The 27,791-nt window shown below is 43.9% G+C and overlaps 1 protein-coding gene across 1 annotated transcript; it reads left to right on the top strand.

Moving 5' to 3' along the window:
• The first annotated feature begins 615 nt into the window (after positions 1 to 615).
• On the top strand, positions 616 to 24,538 carry hs2st1a (heparan sulfate 2-O-sulfotransferase 1a). The gene is made up of 7 exons (XM_052088206.1): positions 616 to 1,066; positions 17,598 to 17,851; positions 18,037 to 18,122; positions 18,706 to 18,844; positions 18,927 to 19,024; positions 20,328 to 20,485; positions 22,562 to 24,538. Exons 1-7 carry the CDS (start codon positions 943 to 945, stop codon positions 22,783 to 22,785), a joined length of 1,083 nt encoding a protein of 360 aa, XP_051944166.1. The 5' UTR covers positions 616 to 942; the 3' UTR covers positions 22,786 to 24,538.
• Positions 24,539 to 27,791: the final 3,253 nt, after the last annotated feature.

Genomic DNA, 27,791 nt, shown 5'->3' with positions numbered 1-27,791 from the left:
GCTGATTCTGATGCACTGTTAAGTCACGAGTCAGTGATTTTATGTTATCTTAATAAAAATATAAGAATGGTCATCACTGGAGAGGTTATAGCAGAAAAGCCTTTCTTTCAGATTGTTTACCACTGCTATATCGGCACTCTATCTTCACAAAACCACAAAATGAGAACATTTGACAAATAAGCAAACTCACTTCAGGACAATTTCGTTGAATAGGAAAGACTTGCTTGTTTAGCGCATAAACACAGCACTGTTTATGCACTGGACTTATAGTAGGAGCCAGAAAGTCAGTTATCAGCAAAATAATGCAAGAAATGCCACCAAAAGTCATTGTTCACACTCAATCCCATGAGATCGGTCTTTGAAATGATTTTATGAGTCCTTTCTGAGAAAAGTGCTGCATGAAACATTCCTGTAATCAGTATGAAATGGATTTACTGTATTTGAATTTCAAACTATCGCCACATATTCAAGCAGCACTTGAATAAATGAGGCAAATGAATGAAGCAATTTCACCGGTCCATCGCACCTCTTTGCCACATCCAACATGTCGGCACTATACTCTGTACGTCTCCGACATGAGCAGTTCTATCGGTTTAGTTTGACGTCTATGGGGGTCTTCTTGTTACTGTCCAATGGTCTGTGTGCTACTGACAATGTGAACCGTGGAACCGTGCAAGTAAAGACAGGACACCCGGGAGCTCTAGTACAGACGACGTATAGACGCTGCGTGAAAACCTTTCACAAGCCTCAAACCTTGCCATGCTAATAATGGAATAACAAAGACTGGGCCTTTTGCATCAAATACAGATTTAAGTATCCACGCGCGCTGGCGCTTCTTGCTCACCGGTTGTCTGTGCGCGTCTTCGGTGTCTCCTCTTACCCACCCCCTCTTGTCTCCCCTCACTGGGCATGGACTGACCGACTCCTTCTCCGGATCATTTGATGGGGCTGCTCAGAGTCATGATGCCGCCTAAGTTGCAGATGCTGGCTTTGCTGGCGTTCGCCGTGGCCATGTTCTTCCTGGAGAACCAGATTCAGAAACTGGAGGAGTCACGAGGAAAACTCGGTAAGTACCCGACAAAAAAAAAACGAGGTGCTGTTCTGTACCACCAAGATGCGCCTATCATACGAGGTTGTAAGGGCGCGCAATTTGCGCAGCAGCTCAAGAAAGCACTAGTCTTTATTTTTTTTAATTTTTGCGATCGCTCGATCGATACACAGATCACTTAATTTTATCCAGCATTAATTTCATATCAATAGGGAAAAAAACACTTAGATATAGGGGCACTCCTCTGATTCTGAGGATGCTCTCCACAGGCTATGGCTTTGTCTCTAAGAAGTGAATACAGAAATATCAGCAAAAGCCTACTAGAACAACTAAACTTAATTTTGTGTTATTCAGAGGCACTTTAAATCGTGGCACAAATGTGCTGACTTACATTTAACATGAGTTTGAATGTGATTTGTTAATTCTAAGCTGAGATATAAGAGTGGCTGCGCACACACATTTATCCTTCTATTATCCTGGGTGTTTCTTTTTACTTTCCCTCTCCAAAATATTTTTTTTTTCAACTATTGTGTCAAAAAAAGTGGTGTGTATACTTTGTATATCAACTCTAGATGGATAGATCTTTATTGATCCCATGCGATGAATTAAATTGTCCCATCAGCAAAATGTATACATATACAGAACACTTGGAAATATTACAATTGTTCTGAAGCATTGAGGAGGAGTCAAAATTAATTTTAATGAAATCTACAAAGTACGTTTGATGGCTATCCATCCATCAATCCATTTTCCGAACCGCTTTGTTTCACAGAGGGTCGCGCACGTGCTGGAGATTATCTGACTTTGGGCAGTAGGCGGGGTACACCCTGACAAATGACAATGAGTCACAACCTCAATCACACCGATGGACAATTTAGAGTTTTACTTTTTTTTTTGTTATGTGTGTTGTCACGCGACGGAACAGCTCTTTGGACATGCCGGCCCGCAATCTAGAGCAGTCAGCTGCTGTATCTGCAGCTCTGATGAGCCCGGAACACCGGCAGTTTTACAGAAATCTCGACACTTTGGATTGCAGTTACATTGCTCTTGTTGAAGATGGAGTGGGGAATTCCAAGTCCACTCAAAACTGCTTCCGCTGTTCTATGGGAAGAAAACGGCCCCACTTTGTCACTTCTTGTGCCATCGAAAAGTATGACTCGGAACAGCATGCCGCAAAGCAGATGATGACTCCCCTGCTGTGGCAGAGATGACACGGGTTATATGAAAACATATCTCAGAAAGATACAGCGGGGGATATACGTGACTGTCAGTTGGAAAGCACGGCGCTCGATCCCCGTTTTCAGACTTTGCCCCATCTTGATGTTGCTAATGCTATGCTATGCTAATGTAAAGTATCCTATGTTGGCAAATGACACTTGCTTACTGTGTTAGGTTTAAAGTGTGTGTGTGTGTGGGAAGGGGGGGTATGTGTTTCTGTATGTTGCGTAAGAGAAAAGGTGTACATGTATCTCTTTTCAAGATCACAGATCAGATCAGAGTGGAAGGGAGAGAAGACGGCAGAAGTGCCGCCCCTAAGAGGTCTGCTTTTGGAGAATCTGTTTGGAGACTCTTTCGGTCAGGCACAACAGCTGATATTATTATTTTTGTATTGACGCTATCAATGTCATCATTTCACGCACACCCAATTGAAAGGGAGAAGACACTGCGTTGAAATCTCCTTCCCACCTCCCATTAGGGGTCCAGTCAGTCCCAATAAAGATCTGGGACACTGCAGGATTATCTCTCTGATGCCTCCACTGTGGCGGATTTGAAGGAACAGCAGACACCCCAAAGCTTTGGCTGCCAGTTCAGGGTACCTTTTGCCAGCTTTTCAATTATTCCATAAGCTTGCCCGAGGGGCAAGGTCGTCGCAGGTCATGGCACAGGTGTGCTCTTTTTATCATTTAAACATTGAACCGTTGACCAAACAGGTCACATGGTAATTGCGAATTCCTTTCTCTTTTTTTTCTTCTTTTTGGATGCAGACTTAGAACAAGGTAGTTTGTTTACTATTGCACAACTTGCAATGCCCAAAGCACACAAACATGGCACGGGAACGGCCTTCCCACTGACTGCCCATCGTATAAAAGTGCAGTGCAAAGTTTAGAGTCAGTAGTTGTCAAATAGCAACAACCCCACCCCTCCACCCCCCCCTCCACTATCCTTATCAGACATGCTGATAAATAAATGCATTGATTTGTGCCGATCACAACAGCCACATTTTGCTTGTTGATGTTGGCTCCAGCAAATTGAAATGTGTCTAGTTTCAAGAAACTGTCCCATTGCTAATACAGTGTTGCCTTGAGATACTGGCTGTATTTGTTCCTTGACACTCATATCTCAAATCATATTTCTCCATTGTAATGAATGGAAATGCAATAAATCCGTCCCAACTTCCCCTCAAGATTAAAAAAAACATGTTTTTTGCTCTTTGCAGAGGATAAAAAATCGCCTGTGGGTATTGTTAGATTTAGATATCAACAAATATCGCAATTGAGTATAATGGCTATCGGCATCAATTCAGGATAAAAAAATTCCGCCCGGATTGCAACGCCCCATGTTTTCGCTGTTCCCAGCATGCGGTCCGGTTGGCGGCCACGCAGGTTGCGCCATTTCCACCCATTATAGCCTTCTCCGCAGGGCAGACAAGCAGCGATTTGCTTCCGAGCTAATCACGCTCCCGAGGTTTGGCCGAGGAGTCTCCTGCATTACAATGACGCCGCCATGCAGTTGTGCCTCCTGCTGTGGGCGTCATCCATTATTCTGACAGTAGTCCTCTGCGGCTGCTTCTCAGCTACCTCGTCGCCAACACAGACTGACTTTGCGGCGACGAACAGCATGCTCGGTGGCCACTTTCTGCGGGTCCTGCGCTTGCTTTAATACTAACTCGGGGTCAGGCACTTTGTTTTGAAGCTTACTTTGAGAAAAGATTCACACAAGTCAGTGCTGCAGTGCAGTAGCTAAGAAGGGGACACAAAAGTTTTGGGGCATAACCTGTCATCTGGACTTCAAGTTCATAGAAATGAACTGAGATGGCATTATTTCTAATAAAGTAAAATGTATTTTTTTTTAAATAATACTGTAATAATTACTGTACCTACTGCAGCATTTGTCTTCGACGTGTGCCTTTAAGGGGCGTGGCCTTGTGAGTGACATCAGAACAATTTTGTCTGTGCGTGAGTTTGAAGGTGTGAGTTGTGGCCGACAGCAGCTTGATACCAGTCTCAACTTCCATTTTCGTTGATTCTCCCCCCCCCCCCCCCCCCCCGTTTGTATATTCTTGATATTTCGGGAGTTGTGGGAAATGAGTCATTGCTTATGAAGCCATCACCCTCTGACCTTTCTAAATTTGTAATGAGAACAGATGACTCTTGCCCCCGCGTGGCTTCGTCAAAACTCTTGTGGCTTTCGTCCTCGCCATGGGCGCTTTTTAAACTCCTTTCACTCTTCTGCCACAATGAAAAACAATTTCCATTCTCTTGCGTGGAACTGCGCATCTTCTGTCCTCCTTCCAATGAGTTGTGTGTAAATTCAGTGCAGTGACCGTCCGTAGAGGCAACACAAGACGAGAAAGCTTTTTTTTTTTTTTTTGGGTCACAGTCCGCTGGGCAAGGGCTTGGGTTGGAATTGGACTTCGTTATGCTGGCTACCGTCGTCACGCCATCAGACCTGAGGCAGAAATTTTCTGGAAAAGAAAATTGGTCCGGCATTGCTGCCTCCAGTGAGGCCTGTGATTAAAAAAAAAAAAAACAACAAAAAAGTGTTCCCCCCCCAACCGTTATTGAGCCAAGGCACATTTTACATTAGAAAAATGTGATGACACACCATCAAACAAAAAAAAAATGTCACCAAGCATCAACGTATACTACAAGACATCCTATACAGGGTATATGCACTTGCATTTAAGAAAGAAGAGCCCCACGGTCAATTTACGAAATCAGTTTGACATATTTCCACTTTTATCATCTGATTCGAACCATGCCAACTTGAAACTTGATTGAGTTCATTCAAGACATATATGAAACGATCACATTCCCCAAATTGCCACATTTGCACAATAACATTCCCAAATGGAAGGGCTATTTTAAATCTTCATTGGCTCCTTCCACATTTCACAACCAATGAGGAGCATTCCAACTTCCAACTGTTCAGCTCATTCATGACACAACTTTTGAACACAATTCCTACGTTTCGGCAAATCAATTCCAAAATTGAAGGGAGATTATAAATTAACCCCCTCATTCCAAGTATCTCAACCACTTCCAACTGTTTCACCCTCACTTTCTGCAGCTGCACTTTCAGCTTTCTCTAGACGCTAATATCGCAGGACTCCATTGCTTCAGTTTGCTTTGACCTCTGCGTGACACCTCACGTCTTCCACGAGGGCTGTAAAGCCGGCACGAGTCATTTGCTTCCTCTCTGCATGTTGACATTTGCTACTTTAAGCAGCCAGTCGCCCAGATTAGCTCTGTCACTCTTCTGAAACATACCAGTGGAGCTGCTAATGGAGGGGAGCCCACCGTGGCGATGGGCGTCGCTGACGCCGACGGATCTGCGACACGGCGGCGTGTTAATGGTCACGTTTGGCTCCTGAAGTTTTTGTTAGAAGCCGGCTTTGATTCGGCGAGCTGAGGAGTTACGGCGCAGGTGTCAAACTCGCGACCCACCGGCCATCCTTTGCGTTTTATGTGTATTCCAAAATCAACCTCCATTTTTACTTGACTTCTGTTAGGGTTAAAACTAGACATAAAATTCATAACCAAATGCAGGGGCAGTTGTGGAACATGATGGGATGATTATTATGGTTCCCATGTAGAAGATATTAGGTTAAGAGGGGTTCCCACCTCTGTGAACAACTACCATGCAGCTAAGCTACTGGCTAGCAGACGCTACAGCTAGCCACATGTTAAATTAAAAAAATTAACAACTAAATAGTCCGGTGTGAATGTAACTTCCAGAGGCATTTAAAGAGTCTCTCCATGGCTGTTCAGACCAAGATAAAGCATAAAAAAAAGACATTAATAATGTTTTTATAGCATAATAATTTAGATTGGTCAGACTTTAACTGTTGCACTGGTCTGTTAATGTCTTTAAAAATATCTCACAAAAATACGGACGTTGACTTTTTTTCTAAAAAGAAAATATTTCATTTTTAAATTTGGTTTTAATTTTAAGAGCAGTTACATTTTCGTTTTTTTTTTCCTTACTCTACCCAATGTGAAATGCCACCCTAACCGCATCAGTTATACACAGATTTTTATATTGAACACACTGTCACTGTGAACATATTTGAATACACAAAAAGAAATGAAAAAGATAATAAGAAAATACTATATGAACTGTATCGTAGTGTCTGTGTGTGCCTAGAAGAGGCGGGGTCCAGTTGGGTGGCATGTGACATTGGCAAATCTGTGTGTGAGTGTCTGGTTGTGAGCTGTGGCTAACAGCAGCTCCTGCCTATATTGGTTTCATGTGTTTTGATGTTCTCCTGGTGTTCAATAAACAGCTGAAAAGCAAGTACAGTACATTGTTTAAAAAAAACACATTAAAAACGATCACATGCGCGTAAATTCTTCTGTAAATTCTGGCTGTAAATTTCCCCATTGTGGGACAAATAAAGGATATCTTATCTTAAAAAATGGACCGCAATATAGCAGGGGAACACTGTATTTGACTTCACTGCTGTAACTGCCCCCCCTGAGGGTATCCTTACCTATGCTGTGGCTCGCGATGAAAACAAGTTTGACACGGATGATTTACGGTCACCGGACCGCTCTTTGTCTAGCGGGGCATGTGCTTTTGTGCAATGTGGTGCACAATGCAGCAAGTGCACTCCTGCTGCATTCGCCGGCTCCTACAGCAGGATGACGGACAGGCTAATCAGAGTGTTACGGACAGCTTGCCTCCCCCACCCTTCTGCGACACCCTCTCTCTAATAGTAGCCGTCACTGCTCTTAGCTGGCATCGCCCCAACCCGACGCACGCCCACTTTCCTCCCCGCCACCATCAACTTCTCCTTCCATCATCTTGCTGATGTCACTTTTGGCCCGAAGTGGCAGCTCACTAAGCTAACCGTCCTCTACAACATTGGACTCCTCTCACCTTGCACCAAAATCCCACAGGCCTACATTTACGGCACGCACATGGCGGAAAGCTAGAGTGACAGCTGATAGTTGAAAAAATATATAGTTGTCGTAGAACGTGAGAAAAAGATGCCAGGGGGTGAGACTGGATCTTCAGTGCTGAAGTGAATTTTTCCCTTCCTCTTTTTTTTTCGGCTGACAGTGTTTTTGAATATTTTAGTTTTTGACATGATGAAATTGTTTCAAGATTCATAGTTTTTCTCTATATTGCGAGCAAAAATTTTACTGACAAGTGATCGCTTTTTTTTTTTAATGATGTCTATTCTGACTTCGGCAGCCCGGTAGTCCAGTGGTTAGCACGTGGGCTTCACAGTGCAGAGGTACCGGGTTCGATTCCAGCGCCGGCCTCCCTGTGTGGAGTTTGCATGTTCTCCCCGGGCCTGCGTGGGTTTTCTCCGGGTGCTCCGGTTTCCTCCCACATTCCAAAAATATGCATGGCAGGCTGTTTGAACACTCTAAATTGTCCCTAGGTGTGAGTGTGAGCGTGGATGGTTGTTCGTCTATGTGTGCCCTGCGATTGGCTGGCAACCGATTCAGGGTGTCCCCCGCCTACTGCCCGGAGACAGCTGGGATAGGCTCCAGCACCCCCCGCGACCCTAGTGAGGATCACGCGGTACGGAAGATGAATGAATGAATGAATGAATGAATATTCTGACTTCGCGGACTTGGGCATTTTTCAGGAAACCCAATAAAAAGCGTTTGTTCATCCATTAGGATTGCATCATCAAAACGTGCAAGTCATCATCAACCCTTTGGCCAATAATTAACGACACACTCGCATGTGGAGTGACCAATGGTGTCGATTTGTGAAAAACGTATTAAATTGAGTGTTTTTTTTTTACAGTACAATACTGTGCTTGAGTGCTTTCTTTCAAATAAATTTTATTATTTGAGGGACGCTGGCACACATTAATGGCAGTTTCATTCAATTGAGTGGGAAAAGTTTATTTGAGAAATAAATAACAAGCATTTGTCACGGACTGAATTGAACTTGTTAGCCAAGGTTCAGTTCTATCCTGTGGTCAGGGAAACGCTGACATTTCGAATGAACTTTATGTTAGTTCAGCCAACTTCATGACTTTTTGTTTTGGTTGCCTAATATTTAAAATAAAACATCGATCGGACTCGGATGGTCAGTGAATTGGTGAATAGCAACCCGGGAATGGACCGGGGGGTCACTCTCCTGTGTTTTCAGTTTGTTTATGAAAACGTTCCTGTTTTTACTAGCTTTTTTCGAAAACACATGCTGATTCTCCACAGTCCGTTTTTAATGAAGGCCAAAGCTACAGGATCAATTTTGAACTCGGTGAAACTCACACCGTGCCGTCTAAGCCTGCGGCTTTTTGACAGATGATGAGGCTCGCTGTTGTAAACACGCGACAGCAGGTGTCTGTTCCCACATTTCCTCCCTGCCGAGTTTGCTTTTTCTCCTCCCCTCTCCCACCTCAATCGGCTTCTCATGGAGATAAAGCCGCGTCTGATATCAACTTCCCCAAATGACAACGCTCTCACGGTGCTCCCGTGGGATCAGTAGTTGTCAACATCTTGGTTTGTAATACAGTACAGTACGCTGTTGACGGGAATTGACGTCCAAAGCCAGAAATGGACCAAGCGACGGCTCAAGACTCGTAACATGTTGAAATTCTTGTGTTCGACTCAGCTCAATGGTATGTAAAAACATCCTGTCTACGGGATTCCAAAATAAGATGCATACTCCCAAAGGAGTTGCGACTGGAGAAAGGAGTTGTTGGGATGGACACGAAAGAGACAATTTGAATTGTCACAGCCACACATGCAGACACCTTTTCAGGACACTACAAGAGAAAATAACAAACTCTCACACGAGATGAAATCATGAAAGCAGGCCTAAAGCTTTTTTTTCCCTTGAGCGATTTCACCAGAAAGATCGAAATGTTCCACTTTACCCATGTTTGTCCAATAATTGCCTGAAAGCTGTTTTCTGTAACACTTCTACTCCAGATCCTCGATGGCAATGCTTTGTCCCCTCCACTCTCATGATTGAGGTGGCCCTTTGCCCCGCCCCCACCCACTTGTTTGTATTACAATTTTTTTTTCTGCCTTCCATCGATTTCTGTTCCACCACTGAAGCCCCTCGTAGCTAGAGCTGTTTTTTTTTTCTTCCATAAACTAATTCGGATTATATTGGCTCTGTCCCTGGATCAATATTACGACAATCTCCATTTGGCGGTCTATGCGTAGAATAATCTTGCTTAGGAATTGGCAAGACTGATCCTCTCAAGTCTTGAATATGAAAAATATGCTCTCTGGCAAAAAGTATTGGGACACTTAACTACTGTTCTATCAGGAAAACAGCTCAGACAGAAGAACGCTTTTCTCCAAATTGTTCTTAGATAACTAACTAGCTAGCTAGCTAGCTAGCTAGACAGACAGCTAAAATTTTGGGGTGAAACATCCTAGCTATAAATGACAAGGCGTGGTAAAACCCGTATTGCGCAGGCTTTTATTAGATCAAACTTGAAAACAAAAAGACGAACGATTGATGAATGATTATAATTGTTATGAACAGTACGGTTATAATAATACCCACAATGACCCCACATCGGTTTGAGTTAATGGAAAAGGAGGCCTCGGTTCAGCCAATTAGCGCCTTGGGAGTGCAAATTGATCCTGTATTAGCGCTACGGGCTAAACACACTTTGCAGCACCTTTATGAGAAGGCTACACCGGCGATGTTCAATCTGAAAAGAGGCCAAAAGCGAGACGGCAAGAGATGAGGCCATGATCACCGGTGAAGTGCTATTGTTGTGACCGTGTTCTCTACAAGTGGATTCTCATTCTGCCGCGTGTCCATTCTCCGGCGCGGTAGCCCGTTTCTCCCGCTCATCATTAACTCAATGAATAGCCGGTGTCTGCTCGTTCTAAAAGAGTGCCGTGTTTTCCCCCTGACTCCTGTGGATGCATTATTAATCATGTCTTACTGGGCCGAGAGGCAGCCAATGAAGGGGGAACATCACATACAGTACGGCAGGAGGTAAGTGGAGGGGTGTACCTTACTACCGCATCTGAGTTATTCTGCAAATAATGTTTAGAGGAAAGCGGAGCCGCGATGAAAGATGACAACTGCTTTACAGCGCGTTTCATTTGTCTTCTCTTGCTGTCCTCAACACTGTCAGAAGTGCTGACCTACATTTACAAGCTAAATGCTATTTGGAAAGTTCAAAGACGAAAGCAGACAGCCCAATTTTTGTTGACGTTAGTATCAATTAAGAAGCTAGAGGGGTGGGGGGGGGGGTATGTAGGGTTTATTGTCTCAGTTACAAGTCTCTGATGTTATTTCATTGCAACAACTCGGAACGATCTTTCTTCAAAAAGAGAAGTAAAGAAATGATCCCATAGCTATAATACATTAATTCATCTTCCGAGCCGCTTGATCCTCACTAGGGTCGCGGGGGGTGCTGGAGCCCATCCCAGCTGTCTCCGGGCAGTAGGCGGGGTACACCCTGAATCGGTTGCCAGCCAATCGCAGGGCACACAGAAACAAACAACCATTCGCACTCACACTCACACCTAGGGACAATTTAGAGTGTTCAATCAGCCTGCCACGCATGTTTTTTGGAATGTGGGAGGAAACCGGAGCACCCGGAGAACACCCACGCAGGCCCGGGGAGAACATGCAAACTCCACACAGGGAGGCCGGAGCTGGAATCGAACCCGGCACCTCTGCACTGTGAAGCCGACGTGCTAACCACTGGACTACCGGGCCGCCAGCTATAATACATTAGTGATCATTTTTCTTGTTGACGAAAACGTTCAATAATTACATAGGCATGACATGCTAACAGGGTAAGAACATTGTGTCGTGTTCGTAAATGAATGTTGTTGTCCATCCCCATATTTTAGCTGAGTGTCTTTTAAAATGAAATATCGATGGGAGTTACATTTTTTAGTTGTTCGTTTTTTTTAAAACTGGCAGGTTGCAACCTGTAGGGTAGGTTTTGTCTAACGTTTTACTTCCACCAGCTCAACTTCGGCTTATGTTCTTTTGTTTGCCTCTCCTATTTGTGTTTTTCTACAATGTTGATAGTTCCAACATCACTATGATGTGATAGTTAGTAGTATTAAAAGGCAGATGAAGTCCCTACTAAATTACAAAGTAGCAACCCCCCCCCCCCCCCCGCCCCCAACTCCCCTCAATGTTTTCTTTGGTTCTTCCTCTTCAAGTGTGAGGATGCTCCAGGCTGTGACAATACCGTCGCTTCCGCCTCCATCTAATAGCTCATCACTCAACGGGAGTTAGCCTGATCGTTTCCCCATCCTTTGAAGCGCAAATGTCTCCCGAAAGTGCTGGCTAAATTCTGCCGCTTAGTCACGGCGAGTCTCTGGCAGCGTTGCATTGAGCCCGTCCTGCCTCGCAACCTGTCGCGCCCACCTTTACTTAGCGAGCCCGGGGAGCGATAGAATCTGCCATCTGTGTAAATTGCTTCATAATCTCATCTTGTTTCTCATGAGCGCAAGGCTCAATGTGGCCTTCTTCTCTTCAAGTCACGTCAACTTGCGGCCTGGAACTTGAGGACACACACATACACGCAAGCACACACTCTTTCTATTTTCCCAACACCTTTTCAGACAGCAGTGCTGGCTTGAATGGCACATAAGATGTATTCAAGGCGAGTGTGGCAGTTGTAACCGCGATGATTATCATCGCCGCCGCCTCACCGGGATTCTTATCATGAGTAAAGAAGCATGTCTTGCATTTGCACCAGCGATTATTAATGGTCCGCATGTGCCCGGCTCGTGCTTAGCGTGCCCTTTGGTGCAACCGCTCGTGGTTCATCCTGAATACAGTACCTCGATTTGGGAGTTGAATGGTACTACCACCAAGATCGTAACTCACTTCACTCCTCTGTCAAATCGATTTTCCACATTTAAATGACTTGAAATATTAAATGTGTGCCTTTAAGGGGCGTGGCCTAGAGTGTTCTTATTTTGTCCCATTCAATAAACAGCTGCGAGCGCATTGTGGCCACGGTTCTCCATTATATATTCATAGTTTAGCATTCGCAAATTAATCAATGCAGCATTTTGTGGCGCTGTAGTTCATGAACTGTACACAGCAACTTAGCTCAACCATCCATCTTTGGAGTCTTCTCACGAAAAACAGCCCATTACAAAAATGTGCACAGTAGCATCTTTGTCCTCCATGACCCTCAAATGAGTAACAGCCCCGAACCGGCAACCACTTGAACACTCAAAGGATGTTGTCTGTCGGTTCTGACAGGACTAGCTTTGTCTCTGCTATTACCGAAGATGGAGGAATGCGTTCTCCACCAAAACGGCCTCGGCCGTAGCTTGCCGCATCATCCTCTGTCAACAGGAAAAAGTCATTTTTTTGATGAAGTCAGCCAGTCGATTTTTGCATAGGAAAGTGCTCTCTCACTATATAGTGGTTCATCTAACCCCGCAGGTATCAAACCTAAGGCCCGGGGGCCAGATCTGGCCCACCTCATTATTTTACATGGCCCGCAAAAGCAAACCAAACATGGCAACTATCATGATGCTTGCTAAAATCGCGACCAAATTTTCAAATTCTCATTTGTCATAAATAAGAGTGATACTGTAAGAATTTTCTTATGACCAAACCCCTCATGACAGTAACTTAAACAATAAACGTTTATCCCAATTTTTTATCTTGTTTGTCGTATAACCGTTCAAGCTTATGCGGAGGGATCCACAGCACCGGCAGCAGGAGCAACAGCAGCAGCAGTCGATGAACTGCATTTTTGGGGGGGGATAAAGCCACCAGACGGCCGGCCGGGACTTCTCTCCGTCATCCGTCATTGATTTTGCAATCCAGCGGCACCCGAGCAGAACGGCAAAAGCTGTGCACCTCAGTCAGGGCGCTGATAGCCAATCTCTATTACCCACCTAACCCAAGGCCTCGGTTCAAGTGACTAACCCTCCCCTGGGTTGAGGCAAAGAGGCGGCCATGATGGATTTATGATCTGCTTAGTTCAAGCATCATCCCCGTCTCCCTCACTTTTAGTATCCCATCACGAGTGACGCAACAGCAGTAGTACATGACGGGCTATCCCCTTTTTTTTTTCTCACATCCGGTGGCAAAATATGAATGATGACTCCAAATGGTTGTCTCTAATCGGCTGCGAAATTGCCTCAGTAAATATGTTCGACCACAAGTACTCTGTCTCGCTGCTGTCGGCGGGTGAGAATGAAAACCGGCAGGGTAATAGGCTTGTACTTGTCACAGTGTTTAAGACCCGTGTTGGATTCACGCTTCATAATTGGCTTTTAATGCACAGAGACGGCTCGAGGGGAGGAAGTGGCAGAAAAGGGCCATGAAAGGAGGGCCCGCTGTGTGGCCATAGTAATTCGGGCTTTTGTCCTCTAATTAAATGACCTCAGATGGGAGCGCTAAGCTCGTTTTTGTGTGTATGTGTGCAACCCCCTGATATGGAGGTTTGTGCCAAGTCGTCGAGTAATGAATGGGGCGTCTTCTACAAAGCATGAGGAGGCAGACTTTGTTCCCGTGGACTGTTTGGAAATTTGGCAAAAAAAACACACGGTGTCTTTAGCGAGAGCTTTCGTGGGCCTATTAGCATAGTTTGGACGTTGTTGGTAGGGACACGATTGCCCCCCCCCTCCACCCCTGAGCTTTTGTAATTGTTCTTCAGAAAAGTCTGGAGGCCCCCTAAGCACCCCTGAGCCTTCCAAAAGGCTAAGTTAGTGTTAATATGCATGGTCACCTGTTTGTCAATCAAGACCAGCAGTCAGAATGAAACAAAATCCAATTCATTATGCATGTAATGAATGTGAACATTCCCCTCCTGATACAATACAATGAGGCTGAATACAAATTTGTCCAGCACATGGATTTATATCATTGTAAAAATTTTAAGCAACATTTTTGCGTCGATTCATACGATGCCAGACATTTCTGAACACATAGTTGCAGCAGTTTGTTGGCATTTATTGGCTATCACCCTCATAATGAATGTTACAACCTATGAATCACATCCTAATCTTCTACTCAAAAGCTGTGCTGATCTGAAATCCAAAGCGATAGAATTGTGGTTTGTGTTATCTTAACCTAAGCATATTCATAACTAATAACATCTCCATAAAAGTCTAAATAGCTTCTTAAAAAAATTGAAAGAACTAAGTGCTTGAAGCAAGTGAAATGCTCTTCTTCAAAAACCAAATCGCTTACAAGCAGAGTTTGCCTTGATTTGAGATATTTGATCTTAATTAGATTTTGCAGTGCAGGGTTTCCCTTTTTGTTGCCCATCGGGAAAATAAAATGCTAAGACTTCTCCACAGGCTTCACATGATGATGAATGTGAAGCCAACACGCTATCAAAGCGTTTTAATGTTATTCCACTTAAAAGCCTTGAGATGCCTGGTGCTCGACTGCCATCTAATATTTATGGCCCGCATTGTCGCAGCTTTGACTCACCGCCATTCTTTTGAATATCACAGCCAGTTATCCTAGCACCCCGCTCATAAAAAAGAATCCTAGAAAGGACATGTGAGCCCCAGGTCGTAAAAGTTCAATCATCGCAAGTGTTTGTTGTCACTGCTACCGATGTTGGCTGCCGTGTGAATGAGCGAGTCCATTACAATTGTTCCCTTCTGCCAGACACCATTTTGTGGCCACCTGCCGCGATTCCACGCGTGCGCCAGACACGGGAGCAATGCGGCTCCATCTGTAACTAAATACAACTTTGATCTGGGGCAGCATATTTAGCTGCACAGGCAGGTGGAAGACAAGGAAAGGGAGATATTTGTTCAGTCGTAGGAAGTAGGCTAGGTACAAATATGGATTAAAAAAAAATAGAGTATATATATATATATATATATATATATTCATTCATTCATTCATCTTCCAAGCCGCTTGATCCTCACTAGGGTCGCGGGGGGTGCTGGAGCCTATCCCAGCTGTCTTCGGGCATATATATATATATATATATATATATATATATATATATATATATATATATATTTTTACAGCAATTAATTTTTCTGTTCTTCAATTGAGTACAGTGAACGCCCACAACGTCATAGTTGGGCATTTCCAAATTCACCTAAGACTTGAATTTTTCTCTGAGGTGGTGGGCACTTATCTTCCATTATTTGCTGAGAAAATGGAGGAGTAATACATGCGGCATCCCGGTGTCCTGAGCTTTAGGTCACAAGACAACTGACGTAAGGCACATTGACGGAATGTATCAGATTGCTGGAAAGTGGTTGAAAGGTTTGATTTTTAACATGTTTAACAATTCATTCATTCATCTTCCGAGCCGCTTGATCCTCACTAGGGTCGCGGGGGTGCTGGAGCCTATCCCAGCTGTCTTCGGGCAGTAGGCGGGGGACACCCTGAATCGGTTGCCAGCCAATCGCAGGGCACACAGAAACGAACAACCATCCACGCTCACACTCACACCTAGGGACAATTTAGAGTGTTCAATCAATCAATGCCACGCATGTTTTTGGAATGTGGGAGGAAACCGGAGCACCCGGAGAAAACCCACGCAGGCCCGGGGAGAACATGCAAACTCCACACAGGGAGGCCGGAGCTGGAATCGAACCCGGTACCTCTGCACTGTGAAGCCCACGTGCTAACCACTGGACTACCGGGCCGCCCCCTTGATTTTAACATGTTTAACAATAAAAAAAATATATAGCTTAAAATAAAATATAGCATAGACAAACACGCTTCACTGATGCCACGTCTCCTCATCCCCCGTGTTGTTAAAGCCTTTCTGTTGTAACAGTGACAAATACATATTGTCAACTGCAACCGGCTTTATCTCCAAAACAGCATCAAAAGGAACCGGGCCACTTCCTGTTCAGTTGCTTAGCAAGCAGTGGCAAATATGGGCAAGCTCGCACTGGGCTACTGTTGTCCTACGCCATCCTGCATCCTATCTCATGATGTATTATGCCGCAAAAAGCAAAATGCCGTGTCAAAAGACCTTTACTGCCTTCATTTGAAAACAGACACAGTATCACTTCAATTGCAATTCCTTTACACCAATTACGACTTTGCTTTTTAGCCGGGGTTTTTGTGGCATCTTCGGGTGTTTCAGAGATGAACGGCAAATATACGAGGAAGTACCGAAAAAACTTCAATATTGTGGAAATTTTTTTTTAAAAGAAAGTTGCATCTTTTTTAAATTGAAAAAAAATCTCTTGCCTGTCAGAAATTCAAGGACCCAAGAAGTTTGAGGACCTCTGATATCAAGGTGGCACGGCTGTGACAGCTATGAGCTATTAGGGGCTCCCGTAATGTGCTGCCTCTTCTCTCTCGATCTCTCGCTCTCTCTTTCTCTCTCTCACACACACGCGCGCGCACGCACAATCCTCTCAGTCGTCCTTCCTGCAAGCTTCTCTGAGCATTGTCAACAGCAGTCAGTCTGCCATGAATTCAGATGAAGAGAAGCCTGCAGGCAACAAAGGCAAGAGCCCGCTTTTGTGTGCCATCTTTTCACACTACTCCAGTTTACACACACACCAACCTTCCACCCTGCTCATTTGTAGTGAATTGATGTGCCGTCCTACGTCCGCCAGCTTTCAAATAACTGTCACCTTCCAGTCAAACTGCCAACCTCTCACCCTCGGCCTGTCACCTCCGGCTCTCGTCTTGCAGCTTTTTATAATTTCTTCCCAACCCCGGTAGATAAATCCCGGCGGAGTAAATCAAGGCAAACTAACCTACACTGTTCGAATGAGATATTCAAACTAAAATCAGAACGAACCGCATCTGGTTTGACGAGGGGAAAGAAAAGGAAATGATTCAGTTGCTATAGAAGTTAACTCGGCCACGTTAAAACACCAGGTTTTACTCAAGTGAGGAATGGAACCCTGTAAAGTTACATTTGAAAATGAAACTAATTTGTTTCATGTTAAATATATTTTTTTTAAATGATCTAATTTCGATTGAATTGTCATTATTTGTTTACAAAGTACTAAAAGTACAGAAATATCCAATTTCGATTGAATTGTCATTATTTGTTTACAAAGTACTAAAAATACTGTCATGTATTTTTATCCATTGCCTGTTTTCACTTCCGTGATTTGCGACAAACTCAGCCGCGGTCTGCCTTGTACAAAAAGGAGTAGTGCAAACTCGGCGCCATCTTGAGGCCACTGCAAACTCGGCGCCATCTTGTGGCATCCAGAGGCAATTATCAACCTTTTAGCAGGTCGCCAAGTTACACATACAATACAATACAATACATGCTGATTTATATAGCGCTTTCACAACAGCGGCAGCTGTAACAAAGCGCTTAACAAAACAGTTAACATAAAGTAAAATAATAAACATGGGAAATCTACATCATTCCAAAGGCACTTACTAATGTCTATCTTTTTGTGACTTTTTTTGTGTATGTGTGTCATCCTTCCAGAGCGGGCCATTGCTCGGCATGAGGTACGGGAGATCGAGCAGCGACACACCCAAGACGGCTTGCGGGAGCGGGACTCTTCGTGGGCGTCTGTGTCCGAGAGCGACGACGACGTGGTCATCATCTACAACCGCGTTCCCAAAACGGCGAGCACTTCATTCACCAACATCGCCTACGACCTATGTGGGAAGAACCACTACCACGTCCTGCACATCAACACCACCAAGAACAATCCCGTCATGTCCATACAGGACCAGGTCATCATCTATTGCCTTTTCTAAGTACTCACACTCTGCATTTAAGCACAAAGCCAAATTCCGAGGTCCTTGGGATGTTGTGTGCGATTAAAAAAAAAAAGAATAAAACTAAACAAATAAATAAATAAAATAAAAACAGGAAAAAGAAGGTTTCTCAACTGATAGTTGCATTTTTCTTGGTTCAGGTGCGGTTTGTGAAAAATGTGACAGAATGGAGAGAGATGAAGCCAGCTTTCTACCATGGCCACATCTCCTTCCTGGACTTCACCAAGTAAGAACGTGTGCACTTGACTCCTCCTTGTGGTGATCGAGCGCTCTGTAACTGCACAGGGGAGGGAAACTTTAGTGCTCAAGGGCACAAGTGGATTTTTTTTTTCAACTGGAAGATAAGCAAGGCAACATAAGATATCCTCTACCGAGCCGCACAAATTCAGGTTTTATAGCAGGCAAAATAAATGGTGTGAATAAGTCAATATGTTCCTTATTATAGTTTTTAAATGGGTGTGTTAACGATGTAAAATAATTTTAATCACGTAATATAACATCGTGTATTTGATGGAATTTTGGTTTGTATAATGTAGAAAAAAATTGTGATGAATTGTGCAATTATTTTAGTAAATAGTCATTCACTGATATTTTTGTAATGTATTATTTTATATGATCATAAATAAATGAACCAATTAGTCAGTGAAATAAATGAACACGAATTAAAGTAAATCCATGTAAAGTATTTAAAATGGTTGATCACTATTTAGATTGAATGTATTTTTTTTATTAATAAGCCCAGAATACACCGCCACCGTGTGTTCCTTTTTTCAAAATCAATTTTTAACCCAAGAGAGTCACTTTTTCAGGTTCGGGGTGAAGATCAAGCCGATCTACATAAACGTGATCAGAGACCCCATCGAAAGGCTGGTTTCCTATTACTACTTTTTGCGTTTCGGAGATGACTACCGACCCGGCTTGAGGCGCAGGAAACAAGGAGACAAAAAGGTCTCAGTCCAAAGACACACCTGCACATATTCACGAGACCGACGAATGAATGTATTAATTTCATCTTTTTGCCCCGTTTCAGACATTTGATGAATGTGTATCAGCCGGCGGCTCCGACTGCGCCCCGGAGAAGCTTTGGCTCCAGATTCCCTTTTTCTGCGGCCACTACTCTGAATGCTGGTGAGTGATACCAATGACACCCCATAAAGGCAAGACCAAACAAAGTGACCGTTGGTTCGCGACATGAAAACTAAAAGGACAACTACTGCCAAATTTTGTCTGCATTCCATTTTAAAGGGAAGGGAATCCTAATGAGACATTTTTGTATCGGCGAGTTCTATTTGACCACACAGACTCCGCGCCAAAAAGAATTGAAAAGAGCAGAGGCCAATTCCTTTTTTTTTCCTTCTTTTCTGTCAACTAAAAATATTTGGATCTGACATCGAAAGATGAGTCAAATCAAGATTTCATCTTTTTTTTAATCTTGATTATTTGTGACAAAACAACACATTTTTAGGGTGAGTAAAATGATTGGAACATTCATTCATTCATCTTCCGAGCCGCTTGATCCTCACTAGGGTCGCGGGGGGTGCTGGAGCCTATCCCAGCTGTCTTCGGGCAGTAGGTGGGGGACACCCTGAATCGGTTGCCAGCCAATCGCAGGGCACACAGAAACGAACAACCATTCGCACTCACACTCACACCTAGGGACAATTTTGAGTGTTCAATCAGCCTGCCATGCATATTTTTGGAATGTGGGAGGAAACTGGAGCACCCGGAGAAAACCCACGCAGGCCCGGGGAGAACATGCAAACTCCACACAGGGAGGCCGGAGCTGGAATCGAACCCGGTACCTCCGCACTGTGAAGCCAACGTGCTAACCACTGGACTACCGGGCCGCCTATGATTGGAACAGATAAACTAAAATAAATTGTGCATAAAACTCAATATTTACATAATCTAGCCATACGCTGATAACTCATCAAATCAATTGCGATCATTATCCAGGTAACGGTAATCTGCAAAGATTGAATCAAGGCAAGTGGACTCTCGTTAAATGTGTTGTGCAATTCTTGTTTTGACAAAAACGTTCAAAAATTCATTCAGCAATTATAAAGTTTGCATGCCTGTCGGCTAACGACATGCTCTAAGACCAAAAAAAAATCTGGTCAGAAGAAATTGCATTGAGTTGAGCTATTTAATGTGGATTAGAGTTGATTTTTCATCGTGTCAGCCTTTGTGTGGAGTGAATTTAGCCCACTATTTCCATCACAGAGATCAAACGGCTCCCATTTTTTTGTTTCATAAGCTCTTTTTTTTAAACAAAAAAAAATTACACCTCCACAGAATATTTCGGTCTTTATCCTTCCTTTTTTGTCCTAATCCTTCCTTGCGTTATCTGTCCTCCATTCCCCTTATCTTGTCCTGTGAGCATTTCCCGTGTCCACGTGGGATTAAAAATGCCAACGCTTGTCTTTGGCAGGAACGTGGGTAGCCATTGGGCTCTGGAGCAGGCGAAATACAACCTGGTGAACGAGTACATGTTGGTCGGCGTGACGGAAGAGCTGGAGGACTTTGTCATGATGCTGGAGGCCGCTCTGCCACGCTTCTTCAAAGGGGCCACCGATCTGTACAAAACAGGTGCGCGTCAAACTGGCTAACCGTCCTTTTGTTGGCCCAATGAAATTGATTACTCCACGTCCACTCGCGCGTCACGCCAACGTATGTACTGATTCGTTTCAAAGACTGCAGCCAGGATGAATGATGGCGAGCCCTGCTAAAATTAAATCCCGCTCACATATTGAACACTCTCAACAAAGCAGCATTGTCAACAGCATTTTGCAGCTGCCAAATGGCAAATTGAGGATTGACTTTTGGAAAATGATGAAAGAGCGGCGAGGTAATATCATCATTGGCTTTATTATAGCATTTTCTGACTATCTCTGAAGCTTATCGATACACTTCCTCAGTCAAACACACAAATACAAAATGAACCTACCCCAGCTGTCTTCGGGAAGGAGGCGGGGGGGGGGGGACACCCTGAACCGGTTGCCAGCCAATCGCAGTGCACACAGAAACGAACACGCTCACACTCACACATAGGGACAATTTGGAGTGTTCAATCAGCCAGGCATGTTTTTGGAATGTGGGGGGAAGCTGGAATACCCGGAGAAAACCCACGTAGGTATGGGGAGAACATGCAAACTCCACATAGGAAGGCTGGAGCCGGGTTATCGAATCCAGGACCTCTGCACTGTGAGGTCGACACGCTAACCACTGGTCCACCGGGCTGCCACATTCTGAAATATGTTTTCTAAGCTTTTTACAAAAAATTATTAAAAATGTATCTCAAAAATATTCATGCATGTTTACAGCGAGTTACAAGCTTGATCAGAGAAGGAATTTAGCTTGTGAGTCAAGGCACCACTGAACAGCCCCCCCCCCACCCACTCCCTCTTCATGTAGCCATATTGATGAGGTACCAGAGGCTGTTGTGTACACCTCAAAAAATATATTCCCTTGTCAGGGTGTGAAGTCTCGTTAATAACGTGGCTAATTATGAAGGTCGTTTTTTTTAACATCTGGTAATATAACCTTCTATTCTCCAGTGCTCTCACGTGAGTCTTGTGATGGATGCGATCACCGGGAGCGCTTCAGCCTCACATCACCTCGGCTCCACTAAATTTTAAGCAGCATCCAAATAGAAACCTTTTCTCCCTTCCTGTAATCACCGAAGAGGAATTACATCAGAGAATAGAGTGAAGCGAGATTAAAAGGCAAAAAAAAATAAATGGCAAAAGTCTGCTTTATGCGCTCGACCTTATTCCTGCCTCCATGTTTAATCACGCTTAATTAGTGTCTGAGCAGATCCCAGCAATTACCAATCACTCAGTGAAACCTGGCGTTTTCCCTATGCACTTGCTAAGCCTCACTTCACCACGACCGATCAGCATTCTTCTATTTTTAGGACGCACGCATATATGCTCAGACTTCAGAAGCCATGGAAATGAGTCAACTTCGATGTGATTGCACATCTCCTGAGAACTGTCTTGCGGTTTCAGACTTAACAAGGCACACACTTGCCACCACCTGAGGAACCCGAAATAAATTTCAACAGTTTGCGTCGGCCTTTCTTGATGTTTTATTCTATTTTTTTTGCTTTGTAGCAGAAGCTCGATTGTGTGCAAACATTATAACTGCTGATTGGAACTGATGGTAATTCCCTTACTCAACACAACAGCACTTATCATCAAAAGAACACTATACCAAAAATCAAGCTCGCTTGTGACAGCATTATGCTTTTGGGAAGATTTCTTCAGCTGGAACTGGGACTTTAAATAAGGTGGAATGAATTACATGGTAGTCCAGTGGTTAGCACGTCGGCTTCACAGTGCAGAGGTACCGGGTTCGATTCCTGCTCCGGCCTCCCTGTGTGGAGTTTGCATGTTCTCCCTGGGCCTGCGTGGGTTTTCTCCGGGTGCTCCGGTTTCCTCCCACATTCCAAAAACATGCATGGCAGGCTGATTAAACACTCTAAATTGTCCCTAGGTGTGAGTGTGAGCATGGATGGTTGTTCGTCTCTGTGTGCCCTGTGATTGGCTGCGTTATTGTTTTTATAATGGAGAATTTTGTACTGTTTCCGTGCTATTTAGTGTAATTATATTTTATATCTCATGGCGAGCCTTGATTCTCCGTCCCTCCCTCTTGTGATGACAGGAAAGAAATCCCACTTGAGGAAGACCAGCGAGAAGAAGCCACCCACCAGGGAGTCCACGGCCAAACTGCAGCAGTCGGCCATCTGGAAGATGGAGAACGAGTTCTACGAGTTTGCCCTGGAGCAGTTCCAGTTTGTCAGGGCCCATGCGGTGCGGGAAAAGGATGGCGAACTCTACATGTTGGCGCAAAATTTCTTCTATGAGAAGATCTACCCCAAAAACTAAGAAGGGTGGGACGTATCCTCGGAGCAGTTTGGGGGAGAGATGAGGATGACACAAGGGCGAGACACCCGGATATCCCCTGGCGGAAATGCGATGGGAGTTAAAACGAGTTGACTACTTGTGATGGCATATGCCGTCAAACTGCAAACAGTTGGTGTTGCTCACAAATGGGAGGGGGGCTGGGGGGGGGGGGCGAGCTCGTGTTCCGCCCCCATCCCAGCAGGTCAGCGGCTTCCTTTCACTTCCATTTCAGAGGGCCGGCTAAAGTTGCCCCAAGTTGGCAACAAAGGACTATTTTTGTCTAAACGAAACTCTTAATGCCACTTCAACATAGTTCCTTGGCACCAAGATGCCACAAGATGGCGGCAAATGGCCTAAACACAAAAACAGACTAGTTGCGCTCTCAGTTTCTCAATGAATAATTTGGTGAATGCTGAACTTTAAATTGGTTACAGCGGTCGCTTGGCACACAAGTTGCAGTTGTTTGCGTGAACAAAAAAATTAGCACTGGGTCATATTTAAAAAAAAACAGGTCATCAAACACGATGAAAGAGAATGGGCAGGAATAAACTACTTTTATGGAGTGTAACTACTGTACTGTAGTATTCGTGTGTTGAATGTGTGCCTTGAAAGTGCGTGGCCTAGTGAGTAAGGTTGGCTGGTTAGTCTGTGTGTGATCGTATGGGCGTGAGTTGTGGCATACAGCAGCTTCTTGCGGGTGTTCTCATTTTGAATTTGTGCACCTGCTAAAAGTGAGTTGCTGAATATTACCTTCATTGTTCTGTTTTTGTTTTTTGGGCGGGGGGTGGTGGGGGTGTAACTCAAACTTGCAAGTTGAGGTTCTTATAAATCATGCTAACACCATCCTATTAGCCAGCGCTTTGGCGGCATCTTGTGGCATCTTGCAACGTTTAAAAAAAAAACATGAATGGATGATTTTTCCAGCAAATAACAGAGAACAGGTTCCACAGAAAATAAAAACACAAAGAGTTGAGTTGGTGATTAGCAAACCACGACTAGGTGGAGCTTCACTATATTGTCTTTTGGGGACGACGTGTACCCTGCTTTGATCAGACCTCCAGTGAAAAATTGATCCAGCTGTAGTATTTGGACTTGAACAAAGATGTTTGAGGTTTTTATGAAATGTAAAAAAAATATATAAAATAATAGGTGTGTATGTTTTATACTGTGTGTTCTGGTTCGCGCTGGCAAGTGCATCTTTCTAGCCTCGCCGCTTCTTTCCATGTGCTTTTTTTAAAATTACAGCGCGTATGAAGGAACGCAATGAAGATGCTGCTTGCTGTAAATAGGAGATTTTCGCTATGTCACTGCTTCCTGTTTGAAATTAGCTTGGTTTACATATATATATATATATATTTAATTAAAACAAGTCGGTGTTTTTGTAATTATTCAGTAAGTTGTCCTTATGTATATAACTGATTTGATTTGTTTGTTATGCTGCAATGCCAATGGCCTAAGGACGACCTGCCACCTTTTTGGGAGCTGTAATCACGACTCATTGAATAATTTGACTACAAATAGATGATGAAGGTTTGTGTGCGAGTGTGTGTGTGTGTGTGCCTGTGTGTGTGCTTCATTCCGCCCAAAAACAATGCTGCAGCTATGTCCGATACAAAAATAAAACAACATGGCTGTATTGGTTTTTTTTTTTTAAAGCTTTTGGTTATTTTGTGCCTTAGTCTGCGGAACACAGGCTGGGTATCAAAGATATTAAAGAAAGTCGTTTGAACACTTATTTGATGTCCAGTGTAAAGTCGTACGAGGAGTGCCAATGGTGGCAGCAGTAGAGGGGAAAAATAACTAGTATAAGACGCAGAAGGAGACAGACAGAACCCCCCCATCCCCCCCCACACACACACACAATCACATACAAAAAGTTTGAGGATGAGAAGAGTAAACCGATATGAGCGAAAGTTTACAAGGCCAAAGCCCTTCACTTATCTGAGCTCATATAATCCCTGGCCAGTCATCAATAGTTGGACTCATCCCCCTTAATCTCATACTGTAGTCCCGTAAGAGCTTCCCGGTTTTGGCCTTATGACACACAAATGCTGTAATGTCCATCCGTCACTCTCATCTGTTTTCCATCATGGGTAAAGCTTTTCGCCCAAATTTGCACGCCGCGTTGTTTTGAGAAAGTGAAATGAGAATTTGCATCCAGGATGTTTGAGGCTGAAATTCCAATTTCCTCCAAAACTGTCACATATGCGGTCGCCATGAAACAACATTTCACCTTCAAACATCTTTTGATTATATGATGTTATACATTTGCGTCCTTTGCGTACTCGGCATGCCATGTCAACCTCTTTGAAATACGGTGGGAATTTACACCTTTACAGAACGTGTTTGGCGGCATTGGAGTAATTGAAATTCCTGAAAAAAACCCGGGTCGCCACAATGTCACGGGGAGGATTCCAAAAGCTGCCTGAAGCCGCCTGGAAAACCGCACATTTTCAGCTTAAGACCTGGAGCATTCATTACTCTGCTGGAGCAACAGCAGTTCCCTGCCGGCTCCATGAAACTAACCAATCATTATATTACTCTTATCCCAAGCAATAATCCATTTTATTGGAGGCAAACATCCACGGACCAAAGTGGCAGTGGTGAACATGATAGCACTCGTTGCTTGTAGACTTAAATCCCTCACGTAACTGTTTCGCACAACCTTAATCTTAGTCATAAATGACATGCATATTGCTTATCCTGTTCCTTCGACACTAGCTTGCTCCTAAACTGCATGTGATATTCATTCATTCATTCATCTTCCGAGCCGCTTGATCCTCACTAGGGTCGCGGGGGGTGCTGGAGCCTATCCCAGCCGTCTCCGGGCAGTAGGCGGGGGGGCACCCTGAATCGGTTGCCAGCCAATCGCAGGGCACACAGAGACGAACAACCATTCACGCTCACACTCACACCTAGGGACAATTTAGAGTGTTCAATCAGCCTGCCACGCATGTTTTTGGAATGTGGGAGGAAATTGGAGCACCCGGACAAAACCCACGCAGACCCGGGGAGAACATGCAAACTCCACACAGGGAGGCCGGAGCTGGAATCGAACCCGGTACCTCTGCACTGTGAAGCCGACGTGCTAACCACTGGACTACCGGGCCGCCTGCATGTGACATGTTATCAATAAATGTACATTAAAGGGGAAGTCAAGTCAAAAATGTCTTCGTAATAATAAATCAGATTTATATCGCGTTATTCAGGACACACTCGAAGCGCTTCAGAATGGATACCTTATTCACACACTCGCACGTCCCCACACTGTGATATAGCCACATCTGTTCAGGAGCAGGCAGACAGACGCAAGCATGGTTGCCAGTGCGCATCCACAGCCCCTCTGGCCGTCACCAAACATTCACAGCCAGCCCTGCAGGAGCAAGACAAGGAAATCATACTGCAACTGAGTAGCTCACAGATGCAATGAAAGGCTATAAGGACTCATACCAGACACCCAAATTCATCGTTGGTGAAAAACAGTTGAATGGATTGTACGGTAATGCAGATGCTGTTGAACCCGCTGACGTCTGCAGTGTGACAGTTGCGCCAAACAAGAGAGTTTACTTTGGAGTTGCCAAGCCAGCTGGATCAGAAGGAGTTGCTATGACGAAACCAAAGAACAAGAGTTTTGAGTCGTGTCCTCTGGGGCTGCTGCGTGACATGTCACACCTCGACGAGAAGACTAACTGCGCTCTCCTCTAATTCGCTACGAAACAGACCTCACATGACCTGACTGGAAGCTCTTTTGTAATGATGCGAACAACAACATCATTGTGGTCTCATAAACTGAACATTGCCCTTTTAATGAAAATTAGAAGGAAAAAAAAACAGCGGGGTCTTGTCGGGTGAAATGTATTTACCTTGTGCATCCATTCAAGCCTATGATCAAGTGTGCTGTGTTGTCATGTATCCACGGTGACCATCATCAGAGGCTGATGGGGGGGGGACAGGTGCTCCGGACAGGATGCACCATGAATCATGTCATCGTTATGATGTAACAGACGTTCGTCAATATCATGCTCACAAAGTGGACACAATCCAGGTGTGATATTTTACAAGGCAAGGTTGAAAAAGTATTCTTTTGCAAACTAAGGGACGTGCAGTGTAAGTGATATATTATACCGGTAATTATTTCAACTACATATTTTATGAAGTACATTCAAGAATATTGATTTTTTTTTAAATGCTGATATCCTTGGTATAAAAATTTTGGATTTCCAGTACGAATAAAGCAAATGTTGAGTGAATGCCAATCGATTTAACAAAGAAAAAGAACAATGAACCCCCATTCTTTTAGCGTTCCAAACTAATTCTAGGAGGGATAATGAAATATGCAAACCATGCAGTCAATTTATACTTATTTACTCACCACTGCTACACGAGACAGCACTGCGTTTGTCTTTTTTACGACGCCATTGTTATCTATTTGGAATAATCATGAGTTGCGAACAAATAATCTATTCATTTAACAGTGTGAATGGCAACATTGCTAGGAACTAAACTGAGTAAGATAGCTGTTGGTGGCGGGGGGTATGGGGGGGGCACATTTTTATCGGCAGTATAACAATATTGAAACAAGGCAAATAGTTTCAATGGGAAGTCGAGTCAAAAATGTTCTTAAAGATACAGTATGTTATATGTCCGTGTTTTATGTTATGTGTTGTGTTTATTATTTTACTTATGTTAACTGTTTTGTTAAGCGCTTTGTTACAGCTGCCGCTGTTGTGAAAGCGCTATATAAATCAAAATACGTTGAACAGTCAATTTACTTTTTCCAAGAAGCAGAGGGGAAAATGTGAAATATTTACAGAAAAAATCTGATGGATGAGAAAATATGGAAAAAAACTTTTTTTTTCCCAGGAAAAAAAACACCTTTTTTGGTAATGGATTAATGGAATTTCCATTCATTTCAATGGGCGAAGATGATCTGAGATACATGGGTTTTTGTGGTTCGAGCGCGGCCGCGGAACGAGTTGAACTTGTAT

This window comes from Hippocampus zosterae, chromosome 15 (assembly GCF_025434085.1).
Source record: "Hippocampus zosterae strain Florida chromosome 15, ASM2543408v3, whole genome shotgun sequence".
In the NCBI taxonomy this organism is placed as follows: domain Eukaryota; kingdom Metazoa; phylum Chordata; class Actinopteri; order Syngnathiformes; family Syngnathidae; genus Hippocampus; species Hippocampus zosterae.
This window is presented reverse-complemented; position numbering and strand designations above follow the sequence as displayed.

What these genes read in the sequence shown, in the direction of transcription:
- hs2st1a (XM_052088206.1), top strand. Translation starts at nt 943, where the DNA reads ATGGGGCTGCTCAGAGTCATGATGCCGCCTAAGTTGCAGATGCTGGCT. An exon ending in TCCTTCCTGGACTTCACCAA is followed by an intron (nt 18,123 to 18,705) that starts GTAAGAACGTGT and finishes TCACTTTTTCAG; the next exon opens with GTTCGGGGTGAAGATCAAGC. An exon ending in GGCCACTACTCTGAATGCTG is followed by an intron (nt 19,025 to 20,327) that starts GTGAGTGATACC and finishes TGTCTTTGGCAG; the next exon opens with GAACGTGGGTAGCCATTGGG.